At 47.5% G+C, this 15,093-nt stretch overlaps 1 protein-coding gene and 1 long non-coding RNA gene across 16 annotated transcripts in view; one reads left to right on the top strand and one right to left on the bottom strand.

Moving 5' to 3' along the window:
- The window catches only part of SOX6 (SRY-box transcription factor 6), a 560,806-nt gene that overhangs the window by 88,978 nt on the left and 456,735 nt on the right, over nt 1-15,093 (bottom strand). For all 13 annotated transcript variants that reach the window (XM_063946465.1, XM_063946471.1, XM_063946464.1 and 10 more), the window contains one exon: nt 848-997. In XM_063946465.1, the coding sequence (XP_063802535.1) occupies nt 848-997 (150 nt within the window). The remainder of the gene's footprint in view (nt 1-847; nt 998-15,093) is intronic.
- LOC134970404 (uncharacterized) overlaps nt 1-15,093 on the top strand; it is a 458,298-nt gene that overhangs the window by 343,079 nt on the left and 100,126 nt on the right. The gene's annotated exons all lie outside the window — the stretch shown is intronic.

The raw sequence follows: 15,093 nt of genomic DNA, 5'->3' as shown, positions 1-15,093 counted from the left end.
AGTAACAGTGTAGACAATGGAAAAGATGGCAGGGTACAGCGCAGTAACAGTGTAGACAATGGACACGATGGCAGGGTACAGCGCAGTAACAGTGTAGACAATGGACACGATGGCAGGGTACAGCGCAGTAACAGTGTAGACAATGGACACGATGGCAGGGTACAGCGCAGTAACAGTGTAGACAATGGAAAAGATGGTAGGGTACAGCGCAGTAACAATGTAGACAATGGAAAAGATGGTAGGGTACAGCGCAGTAACAGTGTGGACGATGATAGGGTCCAGGGCAGTAACAGTGTAGACAATGGAAAAGATGGTAGGGTACAGCGCAGTAACAGTGTAGACAATGGAAACGATGCCAGGGTACAGCGCAGTAACAGTGTAGACAATGGAAACGATGGTAGGGTACAGCGCAGTAACAGTGTAGACAATGGAAACGATGGTAGAGTACAGCGCAGTAACAGTGTAGACAATGGAAAAGATGGTAGGGTACAGCGCAGTAACAATGTAGACAATGGAAAAGATGGCAGAGTACAGCGCAGTAACAGTGTAGACAATGGAAAAGATGGTAGAGTACAGCGCAGTAACAGTGTAGACAATGGAAAAGATGGTAGAGTACAGCGCAGTAACAGTGTAGACAATGGAAACGATGGCAAGGTACAGCGCAGTAACAGTGTAGACAATGGAAACGATGGTAGGGTACAGCGCAGTAACAGTGTAGACAATGGAAACGATGCCAGGGTACAGTGCAGACTCTGGAGAGTATGGTACGGTTACAGTACAGATATGGAATATGATGGCACGGTACAGTCAGTGATGTTAAATAACTTTGTATTCTCTATCTTCGTACCTTAATCTGTGTGATGGGGCTGGTCCCTCGCTTCTCACTCTTCATGCCTGTCGGTGACATGGCTCCCGTAGAGTTCTGTGGCTGTGGGGTGCTGGACATTTTGGCTCCCGGGGACACCTGCATGCTGGCGAGCTGGGCTGCGTAGAGCTGCTGTAAAATGCGCAGGAGCGTTGTGTTAGATGGTTACCTTGGATCACACCATTCCTTTGTCATATGAAGGTTACTTTGTATCACAGCGACAATATCTGTGCAGCGCTTACTGCCGGATGCATTACACATTGATATTGTGTTGCTACAGCAGAATCACTTGAGTTCTACACCTCTGATTATGATCACATCCAGTCTCTCCGTTGTGTAAAGGGATCTGTACAGATGCAGAAGTCTTCATTGCAACATGCAGGTCACCTGACTCATCAGTCAGACCCATTTGAGGAGATTGTTATAAAAGAATTTCCAATTAACTTAAGGTTGTTGCTGTGTCTGCACGGTGTTACCTGCATTACACTCCATCTGTGTGACAGTGTGACCTGCAGTACACTCCATCTGTGTGACAGTGTGACCTGCATTACACTCCATCTGTGTGACAGTGTGACCTGCAGTACACTCCATCTGTGTGACAGTGTGACCTGCAGTACACTCCATCTGTGTGACAGTGTGACCTGCAGTACACTCCATCTGTGTGACCTGCAGTACACTCCATCTGTGTGACAGTGTGACCTGCAGTACACTCCATCTGTGACAGTGTGACCTGCAGTACACTCCCTCTGTGTGCCAGTGTGACCTGCAGTACACTCCATCTGTGTGCCAGTGTGACCTGCAGTACACTCCATCTGTGTGACAATGTGACCTGCAGTACACTCCATCTGTGTGACAATGTGACCTGCAGTACACTCCATCTGTGTGACAGTGTGACCTGCAGTACACTCCATCTGTGTGACCTGCAGTACACTCCCTCTGTGTGACAGTGTGACCTGCAGTACACTCTATCTGTGTGACCTGCAGTACACTCCCTCTGTGTGACAGTGTGACCTGCAGTGCACTCCATCTGTGTGACCTGCAGTACACTCCCTCTGTGTGCCAGTGTGACCTGCAGTACACTCCATCTGTGTGACAGTGTGACCTGCAGTACACTCCATCTGTGTGACAGTGTGACCTGCAGTACACTCCATATGTGTGACAGTGTGACCTTCAGTACACTCCATCTGTGTGACCTGCAGTACACTCCCTCTGTGTGACAGTGTGACCTGCAGTACACTCCATCTGTGTGACAGTGTGACCTGCAGTACACTCCATCTGTGACAGTGTGACCTGCAGTACACTCCATCTGTGACAGTGTGACCTGCAGTACACTCCATCTGTGACAGTGTGACCTGCAGTACACTCCATCTGTGTGACAGTGTGACCTGCAGTACACTCCATCTGTGACAGTGTGACCTGCAGTACACTCCATCTGTGACAGTGTGACCTGCAGTACACTCCATCTGTGTGACAGTGTGACCTGCAGTACACTCCATCTGTGTGACAGTGTGACCTGCAGTACACTCCATCTGTGTGACAGTGTGACCTGCAGTACACTCCATCTGTGACAGTGTGACCTGCAGTACACTCCATCTGTGACAGTGTGACCTGCAGTACACTCCATCTGTGTGACAGTGTGACCTGCAGTACACTCCATCTGTGTGACAATGTGACCTGCAGTACACTCCATCTGTGTGACAGTGTGACCTTCAGTACACTCCATCTGTGTGACCTGCAGTACACTCCCTCTGTGTGACAGTGTGACCTGCAGTGCACTCCATCTGTGTGACCTGCAGTACACTCCATCTGTGTGACAGTGTGACCTGCAGTACACTCCATCTGTGACAGTGTGACCTGCAGTACACTCCATCTGTGACAGTGTGACCTGCAGTACACTCCATCTGTATGACAGTGTGACCTGCAGTACACTCCATCTGTGTGACAATGTGACCTGCAGTAGACTCCATCTGTGACAGTGTGACCTGCAGTACACTCCATCTGTGTGACAGTGTGACCTGCAGTACACTCCCTCTGTGTGACAGTGTGACCTGCAGTACACTCCATCTGTGTGACAATGTGACCTGCAGTACACTCCATCTGTGTGACCTGCAGTACACTCCCTCTGTGTGACAGTGTGACCTGCAGTACACTCCATCTGTGTGACAATGTGACCTGCAGTACACTCCATCTGTGTGACAATGTGACCTGCAGTACACTCCATCTGTGTGACAGTGTGACCTGCAGTGCACTCCATCTGTGTGACCTGCAGTACACTCCCTCTGTGTGACTGTGTGACCTGCAGTACACTCCATCTGTGTGACAGTGTGACCTGCAGTACACTCCCTCTGTGTGACAGTGTGACCTGCAGTACACTCCATCTGTGTGACCTGCAGTGCACTCCCTGTGTGTGACAGTGTGACCTGCAATGCACTCCATCTGTGTGACCTGCAGTACACTCCCTGTGTGTGACAGTGTGACCTGCAATGCACTCCATCTGTGTGACCTGCAGTACACTCCCTGTGTGCCAGTGTGACCTGCAGTACACTCCATCTGTGTGACAGTGTGACCTGCAGTACACTCCATCTGTGACAGTGTGACCTGCAGTACACTCCATCTGTGTGACAGTGTGACCTGCAGTACACTCCCTCTGTGTGACAGTGTGACCTGCAGTACACTCCATCTGTGTGACAGTGTGACCTGCAGTACACTCCATCTGTGTGACAGTGTGACCTGCAGTACACTCCATCTGTGTGACCTGCAGTACACTCCCTCTGTGTGACAGTGTGACCTGCAGTACACTCCATCTGTGTGACAATGTGACCTGCAGTACACTCCATCTGTGTGACCTGCAGTACACTCCCTCTGTGTGACAGTGTGACCTGCAGTACACTCCATCTGTGTGACAATGTGACCTGCAGTACACTCCATCTGTGTGACAATGTGACCTGCAGTACACTCCATCTGTGTGACCTGCAGTGCACTCCATCTGTGTGACCTGCAGTACACTCCCTCTGTGTGACTGTGTGACCTGCAGTACACTCCATCTGTGTGACAGTGTGACCTGCAGTACACTCCCTCTGTGTGACAGTGTGACCTGCAGTACACTCCATCTGTGTGACAGTGTGACCTGCAGTACACTCCATCTGTGTGACAGTGTGACCTGCAGTACACTCCATCTGTGTGACCTGCAGTACACTCCCACTGTGTGACAGTGTGACCTGCAGTACACTCCATCTGTGTGACAATGTGACCTGCAGTACACTCCATCTGTGTGACCTGCAGTACACTCCCTCTGTGTGACAGTGTGACCTGCAGTACACTCCATCTGTGTGACAATGTGACCTGCAGTACACTCCATCTGTGTGACCTGCAGTACACTCCCTCTGTGTGACAGTGTGACCTGCAGTACACTCCATCTGTGTGACAATGTGACCTGCAGTACACTCCATCTGTGTGACCTGCAGTACACTCCCTCTGTGTGACAGTGTGACCTGCAGTACACTCCATCTGTGTGACAATGTGACCTGCAGTACACTCCATCTGTGTGACAATGTGACCTGCAGTACACTCCATCTGTGTGACAGTGTGACCTGCAGTGCACTCCATCTGTGTGACCTGCAGTACACTCCCTCTGTGTGACTGTGTGACCTGCAGTACACTCCATCTGTGTGACAGTGTGACCTGCAGTACACTCCATCTGTGTGACAGTGTGACCTGCAGTACACTTCATCTGTGTGACCTGCAGTACACTCCATCTGTGTGACTCTGTGACCTGTAGTACAATCCATCTGTGTGACAGTGTGTGACCTGCAGTACACTCCATCTGTGTGACAGTGTGACCTGCAGTACACTCCATCTGTGTGCCAGTGTGACCTGCAGTACACTCCATCTGTGTGACAGTGTGACCGGCAGTACACTTCATCTGTGTGACTCTGTGACCTGTAGTACACTCCATCTGTGTGACAGTGTGTGACCTGCAGTACACTCCATCTGTGTGACCTGCAGTACACTCCATCTGTGTGACTCTGTGACCTGCAGTACACTCCATCATCACAATCTTTCTTTGGCGATCTACAAACATTGTGAGGCATGAGGTTGATTGTGGCAGCATGGTTGGCGTGGTGGTTGGCATTACTGCCTCACAGCAGTGTTTGATTCCCACCAAGGATTATATGTACTGAGTTTGTGTGTTCTCCCCATGTTCGCGTAAATTTGCTCCCATAATACAAAAAAATCCATCCTTGTAGTTAATTAGATTCTGCCACACAGGGAAATAACCCTAGTGTGTGTATATGTGGCAGAGAATATACAGTGTGCGCTATATAAATAACTGGTCACCAATACACTTTACTACACGTCTTATCAGAATGTTATTCTCTAAATGCAATTCTGTATTTCTCATTTTTTTTGAGGGAGGGGATGCATGGTTTTCCAGTAGATTGGGGGAGGGGGGTATTAAGACAACAAAAATGTACATTGATTACATATTAAAAACCCTGTGCTCAGTATCCAGTCACCTTGCTGAGATATAAAATATCATGGGGGCAGATGTATTAAGCCTGGAGAAGTGATAAAGCAGTGATAAGTGCAAGGTGATAACGGATCAGCCAATCAGCTCCAATATGTAAATACACAGTTAGGAGCTGATTGGCCGGTGCGTTATCACCTTACACTTATCACTGCTTTATCACTTCTCCAGGCTTAATACATCTGCTAGGGATAAGCCTACCCCAAGAACATTGTACAGCTAAGTGTATTTTCTTATAGTAAAGGTAACATAAACCCTAAAGCGCAGCCAGAATATCACATTGCTGGATGTCACGGCACCACTACTGTGTTCTTTCAGATTCACATGTGGTTCTTTTCTCTCTCCCTCTCTCTCTCTCTCTCTCTCTCCTTCCTTTGGAGTAAACGTCCTAAAACTACAGCTCCGAGCGATTTCTTTCCTCTCAAGTAAAAATACAAAAAAAAAAATGAAAAAAAAAAATGAAAAAAGTCTGTTGAGACCTAGTTAAGAAACATTATTTCCCACTGTACTAAGTAAAATATGCAAATCTGTGATTCTTTATTTATGGAGACAATGAGTAATTGGCTTTCAGAAGACAGAAGCACAAAGAGGTGACTTGTAGGCCAGTTTAGTCATTTGCATTACAGGAGTTGGCTTCGTTCTTATAACACAATTTTGAAAAAAAAACAAAAATAAAAATGACATGATGCATTCACGACATATTGCCCCCTTGTAATTAATTAACAGAGCTGCCAGTGATCAGCATATTGCTGGTAATTAATGTGCCCCTGAAAAGATCTATGTGGGACGTGTGTGGCTGTTTCCCTACGAGACATTAAGGGCAATACAGTTACCAAAATAAAAAAAATAAAAAAATTGAAAAGGCTGAAGAATGAAAAGTACGATAAATAGCAATTGGCAGATCGGTTTGCTTACCCATGTGACAGCGCCAGAGGCGAATCGTGGCTTCTGCCAGTGGTCTGTGCCAGGGAGCCAGATGCTGGAACTTTAAAAATATCTTCAGCATCTGTGTGAGCTGGAGCACCAGCCCTCAGACAAGGGGAGACCGAGCTAATCTACTGGGCACGATTTAAAGGAGCCTGCTCCAAAGCACAAACTAGGTGTGTGGGGTTCCCCAGGAAAAGCTGGACTCGTTTCAACTACAGCCTGATAATGCAGCACTGCGGTGTCCCAGTACTGGAAGATCCTGTGCACTACAAGTACCAGGTGGAAACTGTGCAATAAAAGTACTGTGTAATAAATTCACACAATGATGCGTCTGATCAGCAAGAAACGATAATTAAATCCGTTCCACAAAAACGAAACTTGGAACTTGGCTCCTTCTTCTGTAGTATTGTACACTGGTTAGTCTATTCTTTACAGCCTGTAGGTGTCACTGTTGCTCCTGCTCTCTATGAATTGGATTGGTCAATGACTAATCTGCATACAAACAGCAATGTAAAGTACTAGGAAAAGTGCATAATACATATATCATCTCAAAAGGTGATTATTGTGTAATTGTTCTGGAATACTTAATATACAGTACTTTGATTTTTAACAATCACAAACCTGCAGCCACGTTCAGTTCACTTACAGTAGGAAGGAATAGGATTTCTGCGTGAGATATCGCAGTGGGTAAGACAATGTCATTTGCTCCGGTGCTGCACAATAAAGACCTTACATCAAGGCACTGAAGTTAATAACATACCAGGTGGAAGTGCAGCTAAACGGCCTAAATTTGCACCTGGACAAACCAAATTGTGATACAAGAGGGGAAATGCATTCAGGGAATATACTGGAGGCTTGTGCATGTGGTACCAAAATAGTGAGAGCACCTGTCCTGAGCAGTGTCATTGGGGCTGCCGATGGTGGTGGACTCATGTGGCATCATGAGGGCTGTATGTGGTGGTATCATAGGGGCTGTATCTGGTGGTATCATGTGGCATCATGGGGCTGTATGTGGTGGTATCATGTGGTATCATGGGGTTGTATGTGGTGGTATCATGTGGTTGTATGAGGTGGTAACATGGGGTTGTATGTGGTGGTATCATGTGGCATCATGGGGTTGTATGTGGTGGTATCGTGGCATTATGGAGCTGCAAGTGGTGGCATCATCAGGCTGTATGTGGTGGTATCGTGGCATTATGGAGCTGTAAGTGGTGGCATCTTGAGGCTGTATGTGGTGGTATCGTGGCATTATGGAGCCATAAGTGGTGGCATCATGAGGCTGTATGTGGTGGTATCGTGGCATTATGGAGCTGCAAGTGGTGGCATCTAGAGGCTGTATGTGGTAGTATCGTGGCATTATGGAGCTGTAAGTGGTGGCATCATGAGGCTGTATGTGGTGGTATCGTGGCATTATGGAGCTGCAAGTGGTGGCATCATGAGGCTGTATGTGGTGGTATCGTGGCATTATGGAGCTGTAAGTGGTGGCATCATGAGGCTGTATGTGGTGGTATCGTGGCATTATGGAGCTGCAAGTGGTGGCATCATGAGGCTGTATGTGGTGGTATCGTGGCATTATGGAGCTGTAAGTGGTGGCATCATCAGGCTGTATGTGGTGGTATCGTGGCATTATGGAGCTGCAAGTAGTGGCATCATGAGGCTGTATGTGGTGGTATTGTGGCATTATGGAGCTGCAAGTGGTGGCATCATCAGGCTGTATGTGGTGGTATCGTGGCATTATGGAGCTGCAAGTGGTGGCATCATCAGGCTGTATGTGGTGGCATCATTGGGTTATATAAGGTGGTATCATGGGGCTGTGTACGGTTGCATTATGGTATTATGTGCAGTATGCATGGCGCGGAATACGGTGGCATTGTGGGATTGCATGAGATGGTAACATGGAGCTGTATCTTGTAGTATCGTAAATAAATACTGTGGCATCATGGAGCTGTATATATGGTGGCATCATGTGGATGTGTTGAGTTTGTATGTTCTCCCTGTGCTCTCGTGGGTTTGCTCAGAGTACTTTGGTTTCCCCCCACCAGCCAAAAATATTGGGTTAGTTGACTACCGACAAAGATAACCCTGGTGTATGTGTACATGTGGCGGGAAATGTAGTTTACGGGACTGATGTCACTGTAAAGCGCTGTGGAATATGTGTGCGCTATATAAATAACTGCAGATAAATAAAATGTATATATAGCCATCATGGGGCTGTACAGATGTGTCTTCATACATCTCTACGCATCACAGGCAAAGAATCCCAGCATAGCGCGGCGTTCGCAGGTGCGGATGCATAAAGTCACTATGCGGCCGCAGGCAGCGGGAATAGCACGCTCTTACTGCCATACACAAGGATGGGGAGTGAGCGGAATGTTGGGGCACTGGTAGTGGGGTGATATGATCCCTCTACCCGTTGTTACATGTGAGTCTTCACGGCAGCATTCGCGGGTGCGAGTTTTGCCCAAAAGTGGGTGTTTCTAGGCAGACGGGACTTGGTTTGGGTTACCGATCTTGTATTAAACACCCCTTCCTTTGATGACCCTTGTCTTCTGTAGTTGATTAAACAGATCTTAGTACTGATCTCATTTACAGTATATGCCAAATAAAAACTGGGTTATGGGCCCTACACACTGGCAGATAACACAGAACGATATGAATGTTCTCGTTCATTAATGAAGGGAACTCATTCATACTGTTCAGTGTGTAGGCACCAGCGATGAACGATGGGCGGCCCCGCGCTCGTTCATCGTTGGTGCCGGGTCGCTTGTGCATGCAGGCCAATACGGACAATCTCCTCCATATTAGCATGCACTGCTATGGAGCCGGGTGACGGGGGGAGTGAAGACACTTCACTCCCCCCCGTCACCTCCCCACTGCCGCCGGGTCGCCTGTCGGCCGTATCATTAGATCGACCACTATTGGTCGACAGGGACACTAGGTCGATATGTACTAGGTCCACATGCAAAAAGGTCGACATGAGGTTTTTTTTTAACTTCTTTTGGTGTCGTTTTCTTCGTAAGGTGACGGGGAACCCGAATTAGTGCACCGCGTCCCCTCGGCACAGGTTACTATTCCCAATCGTAGTCCACGTGGCTCTTAAAGTATGAAAAAGTTCAAAAAATAAAAAAAATGTGAAAAACTCATGTTGACCTTTTTCCATGTCGACCAATAGTGGTCGACCTAATGACTGTCGACCTAATGACCGTATCCCCTGTATAATGTAATCCTTCCACTGACTTTATTAATGAGTCCCCTTATGCCCCTCTTACAGTGAGCTGCCCATAACTGCATCCCCCATATACAGTTCTACAGTCAGGTCCCGATTAAGGGCTACATGGACCTGGGGCTAAATATGTGCAAGGGCCTGTACTTAGAAGGGGAGGAGCTGTGACCAGTGCCATTTGGTTGAGACCAGTGCTGTGTGGGTGTGGCCAGTGTCATTTGGTTGAGGCTAGTGCTGTGTGGGTGTGGCCAGTGATACATGTGGGCGTGTACTCCCCCCTACACCATCATTTCCTCTGACTCACTAAATGCATTTGTGCAAAAACTAGAAATTTTTTTTTTATACTTATGATTTATGGCTGACTGTGTGGCCAGCTAGGCAGCTGGTCATCGTCTTGCTAATATGATGATGGGCCTATTCTTATGTGTAGGCCTGGAGCTGTAGCTCCCTCGCCCCATTGTTAATCTGGCCCTATATACAATGTGATGTCTACGTCACCTCTTTATTCATTGCAGGGTTCTATTCCTGCCAAGTCTTGCCACCTTTCTGCCATCCAGTTGCCCTTTTCTGTCTCGGTTTCCACAAATTGTATTCCATGTGATGAATACATAGACAGTGCGGGTGCTACCACTCGTTGCCAGGATGTAGGCGGTGCCCAATACACTGTAGGTGTGGCATAGTGTAATGTCATGATGGAAAACGAGGCGTCCACAGCCTGAGTGCCGTCCCACTGACATGGAGGGTCTGCAGCTGGTAACTTCTTACCCGTGAACTCCAGGTCCATAATATGCCGGAGTGTGGACGCTGTCTACTACCTCTGGTCCACAATAGGTACAGTGGGTGACGTCAGGGCAGTGCCCCGCACCTAGGTACCCAGAACGGCCCTGTACATAGCTTAGTGTTATTAGCTAACACAGTGCTTGATTCAGGGATGCACACAGATGTATTTGCAGAGGCTGTACGGATATATGAAAATGTTGCTGCCATCTGGATTTGTAGTGACGCGCCCACCGGCCACTTTGCAAATTCCAGCGGCTGCGCACAAAGACCCAGCGTCCGTCGCAGACCAGTCGATAGTCAAAGTTCTGTGTAGCCCTATGGTGGCGCAGGAAGTAAGACCTGGAGACATTGCCGCTGTGTACGGGATCGCAGCCGCAGCCTCAAACCCCCCCAAGAGGTAGCAACACGCCTGTGTTCTAGTGGCTGCTCCCCGTTACTTGCCCCACATGGTCTCTCACTGTCAAGCACTTTGCAAATCTCTCTGCAACTGGTGTGGCTGGACCATGGCGGGGTGTGCGCAGTGCGATGGCCAATAATCTCTCAACTGCAAAAAAGAACAAGTTTGCGTACATCTCTGAATCAAGGCAATAGAGGCTTATATTCTAGGACATATACAAGGACAATAAGCAGAAAACTAATAAGGACAGAAGCAAATGTGTATAATCTACAATGTACGTTCTCATTGTAGCCATGTGTGCCGAGGGACAAACACGTCTTATTACTGTAAGAATAAACTCTGCGTATCTCCCAGCCTAGTTGCCGGGTATGAGAAGGGTCTTAGAGGTGTCCAGCATTTGTCAGGATAACTGTGATATAAGGCTGCGGTGCTGATCCCGACCTCTGCTGGGGAAAATGAGAACATCCCGGAAAGAAACATAATTGGAGTATTATCAATTAGTGGTTCTCGCTGGGAACAAGGTATTCCAGTAACTGGAAAGTAAATCTCATTGTGCTCTCACAAACATCAATACTCATTGGGGGTCATTCCGAGTTCATCGCTCGCTAGCTACTTTTTGCAGCCGTGCAAACGCATAGTCGCCGCCCACTGGGGAGTGTATATTTGCTGTGCAAGGGTGCGATCGCATGTGTGCAGCCGAGCGGTACAAAAATAGTTTGTGCAGTTTCTGAGTAGCTCAGAACTTACTCAGCCGCTGCGATCACTTCAGCCTGTCCGGGATCGGAACTGACGTCAGACACCCGGCCTGCAAACGCCTGGACACGCCTGCGTTTTTCCAACCACTCCCAGAAAACGGTCAGTTGACACCCACAAATGCCCTCTTCCCGTCAATCTCCATGTGATCGGCTGTGCGAATGGATTCTTTGTTAAATCCATCGCACAGCAACGATCCGCTTTGTAACTGTACGACGCGCCTGCGCATTGCGGTGCATTCGCAGTAGTGACCTGATTACTGCGCTACGAAAAATCTGTCTCCCGACTATCGCGCGGTAACACGTACTGGCAGCAGCTGATACGGTCTCTTTTGTACCTTTTCGCCTTTACAGAAAAACATCCCGGGGTCTCTAAATTCATCGGATAAAGACCCATGTGTCGGCAATGGTGTGGGGGGCGGAGCTGTAACAGCTACATTGTGTCCCAAAATGCCAAACGATCACCCGTGATACAGGTGTCTGCGCAAACCGTGGTCTATGCTGCAATTGTGCTGCTGGAACAGCGAAGTCCTCTCTAGTTTATCCTCCACATACATCCCATATGGAATGCAGCTCACACAGGTGCGGGATCCGATGGAGAACAGCCTGGAGGAGTAACACATGTGCAACATATGTACAGCTGCCGTACTACAGTACGGGGAGGAAGGGCAGTCATCAGGCTGAAATACAGTGTGTCAGATATCTGTCTATCAAGTAACTCTTCATGACCATTATATGTGTGTGCAATATAATATATATACATATACAGCTACATAGGAAAAAGATCACATGGCTCGCGTCTGATATCAAAGAAAGCAAAGTTTATAAAGTATTAATGTAGATTATATGAATAGCAAATCATTTTCAATATTTAAAATAGCTTCTTCACAATCACAGGTCCTGTGTATAAATAATGTTTCATTTGAAAGAGAATAAGGGATCCCACTGACAAACACAAAAGCTTGTGATATTCAAATCCGGCTGCCTTTCATTCTTCTGATGTGACGGGGCTCGGCCAGATCCCTCAGCACTGGGACCGCTGACCCAATCCCCTCCAACGTGCAATAATACAGACACAACTTCCAGGGAGATGAAAGACGAAGGTCATGTGTCCTAGGAGAAGAACAGAGGTAGCGGCCGGTCTGCAGCGAGCACAGCCTCCTCCCCTCTCCAGAGAGGACGCAGAGAGCGATATAATAATACACCCCGCCACCGGGCTTCTCACCTCATTTCCCATGGACTCTGTTGAGAATTTCAGCTTAAGCCACTTCTTCTGTAGCGTTTTCAAGCAGGGCCTCGGAGCTGGGATTTGATGCGTCAGTGACTGGGGTAATACCTTTGTCCATCTAAGCATTAAATGAGCCATTGAAATACAGCTTAGTTAGAGAGAAATTTAGCACAGCAATCTCCGAGTCTTTCCCATTTGTTACACGTCCAGTCCCGGCAGACTGCCGAGGAGCCTGGGAAATGCCGATCCAACATTTCTGGAGAACAGCTATGACCAGATCTACAAGCAGCGCTGATTTAATGGAGCCCCCAAGAATCACTTAGGGGACACGAGTTCAGCAAACTCTTTTCTTTAATCTGACACTTCTGTGCCCACTTTGTGTGACGGGGTGAAGTAGTGTGGTAGCCGTGCAAGCTGATTCAACTAATCAGTGTAGTCTTGGGTGTGCTGGGGCCTGTGGTTCTACAGGCTAACAAGGTTTGGAATAGAGAGAACCCTAACAGATGATCTATTTATGGGTGTGCTTGGTACTGCATGTGATGGCTTTCAAAGTCCTCTAAATGGATCACACAACTCCAGGTGTGTCTTTTTTTTACTGTGGCTTCAGATAGAAAGCCTCTCTCTGTATATAGGTCCTGCGTGACCTGGCCGCGCCAAGCATAAATCTGGGAGCGACAGAATTACAGTGATGGCGCGCACAGACGGCAATGGGTGAGCGAGCGACTACGGCTTTTCCTCATCGCAAGTTTGGTTCTGCTTTATCTGCGACTTTTTACATGTGTAAAACGAATTCCACTGCGGTTAAAGTTGCAGCCTAGCGTCTCTGGTACACTGTCAGCGGCTTTTAACTGCGTCCGCGATGGGACTGTGGGGTATATTTACTAAAGTGTGGGTTTTCTGAAGTGAAGATGTTGCACATGGCAACGATTGAAGCTATTCTCCTCCTAGAAGGTGCTAGACAAATAAGTGGAATCTGGTTGCTAGGGGCAACATTTCTGAAAATCCGCATCTTAGTAAATATACCGCTGAGATGCAAAATGTAAAGAAAAATACGGTAAGTTACACCTCTCGGAGTATCTCGGTCAAGCCGAGCGTCTCACACTTTAAACACGGTGTATCTTTTATCTGCTAACTATGCTTTGCTCGTTGGAGGGGGGCTACCGGAGTAGAGATGAAAGAGAGAGCACAAATGTACTTGATAATTAGTCTTGTCTGTGTGAGCACAACTTATTGTAAATAGCCCATCTAGGCTGCCTTTCATCCCAGGATTCCTTGCAAGGAAGCAACGGAGCGATAATTCAATATTATTGCTGCTCCAATGCACTAATCGCTTAAAGAGTAGTAAAACTCTGCGCTGACTGCCACAAGGCTTCTTGCAGCCTCCTGGCTCCAGGCACAGCTCCCTGACACAGCAACATCCAGATGTCAGGAGCAGTATCCAGGACCTGATGCAGCACACAGCTCCGTTCCAGTATGGTTTAACATCTGTCTCATCTGCTGCTATGCAACCTGCTGGATGCAGACTCCGGAGCGCAGCTTCGCTCTGAAGTTCCACTCTGAACACGCACATTTGGACGCTATCAATTATCGCTGTCATATTGTCCTGTTCAGTGAATTACCTGCATCCAAGAAGCTCCTTAACAGTCATTAGGTTTATCGGCTAAGTGAAGGGCTTGTTCTTCACAGGGCAGTGCCTCGCTCTTCATTAATGTGAAATGATGACTGCACAGACCAGACACGGGCGCAGCGCAGGGACCAACTAACAGCATGGAAACTCCCGGCTGCTGCCTACACCGAGATAAATGGCTGCTAACATCAATTTCCTGAATTTATCTAGTTTTAGAAACTTCACAAGAAAGAGAAGTCATTTTCGGGCATATATACAATTTAAGAGAACTGAAATAAATAAAAACTAAATATTTTCAGCTTATTTTAAAAGACAATGTTTTAAAGGTACAACAAAAGATTATTCCGGTGAATATTAAGCCGCCCATTTTCTAAGGATACGTTTAACTACTTAAAAAGGGAGATTTATGGTAGACTTACCATATTTAAATCTCTTTCTGCGAGGTACACTGGATTCCACAGGGAATAACATCGGGGGTGTAGAGTTGGATCTTGATCCGAGGCACCAACAGGCTAAAGCTTTGACTGTTCCCAGGATCCATTGCACCGCCTCCTCTATAACCCCGCCTCCAGGCACTGGAGCTTAGTTTCGTTAACCAGTCCAATGCAGGAGCAGGCAAAAGAGACGGTAGATGTTAGTCACATAGGGGGGCATTTACTAAGCAGTGATAAAAGCGGAAAAGTGAGCCAGTGTAGAAGTTTCCCCATCAACCAATCAGCAACTCTGTATAATTTTATAGTATGCAAATTATAGATGTTACTTCAGT

This window comes from Pseudophryne corroboree, chromosome 11, assembly GCF_028390025.1.
Source record: "Pseudophryne corroboree isolate aPseCor3 chromosome 11, aPseCor3.hap2, whole genome shotgun sequence".
NCBI classification, from domain to species: Eukaryota; Metazoa; Chordata; class Amphibia; order Anura; family Myobatrachidae; genus Pseudophryne; species Pseudophryne corroboree.
This window is presented reverse-complemented; position numbering and strand designations above follow the sequence as displayed.